A 1,279-nucleotide genomic window follows, 5' to 3' on the forward strand; every position below is an offset into this window, starting at 1 on the left:
CATCAGATTTGGGTCAGGGAGGATGACATGGAGAAGACAACTTTCAACTGTTACTATGGACACTTTGAGTTCTTGGTCATGCCATTTGGCTTGACTAATACACTAGCTACGTTCCAGTCTTGTATAAATAGGACATTTAGGGAATAGTTGAGGAGGTTTGTGTTGATATTCTTTGATGACATATTGATTTACAGTAAGACTTGGGTGGAGGATTTGAAACACATAGACATTATGTTTAGCATACTAAATCATGAGTCCCTTTATGTGAAGATGTCTAAATATGCTTTTGGAATGAAAAAGATGTTGTACTTGGGGCACATCATTAGTGCTGAGGGTGTTTGTATGGATCCAGATAAGATCGGGGCTATTATGGATTGGCTTCCACTGAAGAATGTTTCTGAACTAAAGGGAGTCCTTGAGTTGTGTGGATTTTACAACCACTTTGTGAGGATATTTTCTCAGACTGCTACACCCCTTACAAACTTGACTAGGAAAGATGGATTTGAGTGGACAGATAGCGCTCAACAATTTTTTGATAGATTTAAGGAGTTGATGAGAACATGTCCAGTGTTAGCTATTCTAGATTTCAGCAAGCCTTTTGAGTTGCATTGTGGCACTTTGGGAGAGGGCCTTAGTGCGGTATTGATGCAAGATAGACACCCAATCACTTATGAGAGCAAAAAATTAAGGGGACTTGAGAAGAGGGACTTGAGAGGAGTTGCAACATTGAGTGGTATTTATGCATGCCTTAGCGAAATTCAGACAGTATGTGGTGGGCAGCAAGTTTACCGTCAAGACAAATCATAACAGTTTTATGCATTTCATTGAGTAGAAGGATTTGAATGATAGGCAATAGAAATGGGTCAGCAAACTGCAGGCTTATGACTTTGATATAATCTTTGTCAAAGGAAAGAGAACATAGTTGTTGATGCCTTATCTAGGAGACCACATTTGTGTGCTTTGGAAGTGTTGGAGGATGATTTGAGGGAATTGATTTCAACAAAATACGTGAAAGACGAGTGGGCTATGAGTATCATTGATGGCACTATTCAGGATGACAGATATATAGTGGAAAATGATTTGATCATATATATAGAGAGAATTTATTTAGTGCCAGATTATACTATGAAGCAAAAGATTTTGAGAGCATTCCATGACTCACCATTAGCAGGTCACCCAAGTTTTTTCAAAACATACAAGTAGGTGATAGAGAGATTTACTTGGAAAGGGCTCAAGTTGAAAGTTTTATAGTATGTGAGAGAGTGTCCAATATGTCAAC

At 38.4% G+C, this 1,279-nt stretch overlaps 1 protein-coding gene across 1 annotated transcript; it reads left to right on the plus strand.

Annotated features, from left to right (window-relative positions):
• The first annotated feature begins 270 nt into the window (after positions 1 to 270).
• On the plus strand, positions 271 to 807 carry LOC131034913 (uncharacterized mitochondrial protein AtMg00860-like). Its single transcript, XM_057966524.2, has one exon. It carries the CDS (start codon positions 271 to 273, stop codon positions 805 to 807), a length of 537 nt encoding a protein of 178 aa, XP_057822507.2.
• The last annotated feature ends 472 nt before the right edge of the window (positions 808 to 1,279 follow it).

Source organism: Cryptomeria japonica, chromosome 10 (genome assembly GCF_030272615.1).
Source record: "Cryptomeria japonica chromosome 10, Sugi_1.0, whole genome shotgun sequence".
Classification (NCBI taxonomy): Eukaryota; Viridiplantae; Streptophyta; class Pinopsida; order Cupressales; family Cupressaceae; genus Cryptomeria; species Cryptomeria japonica.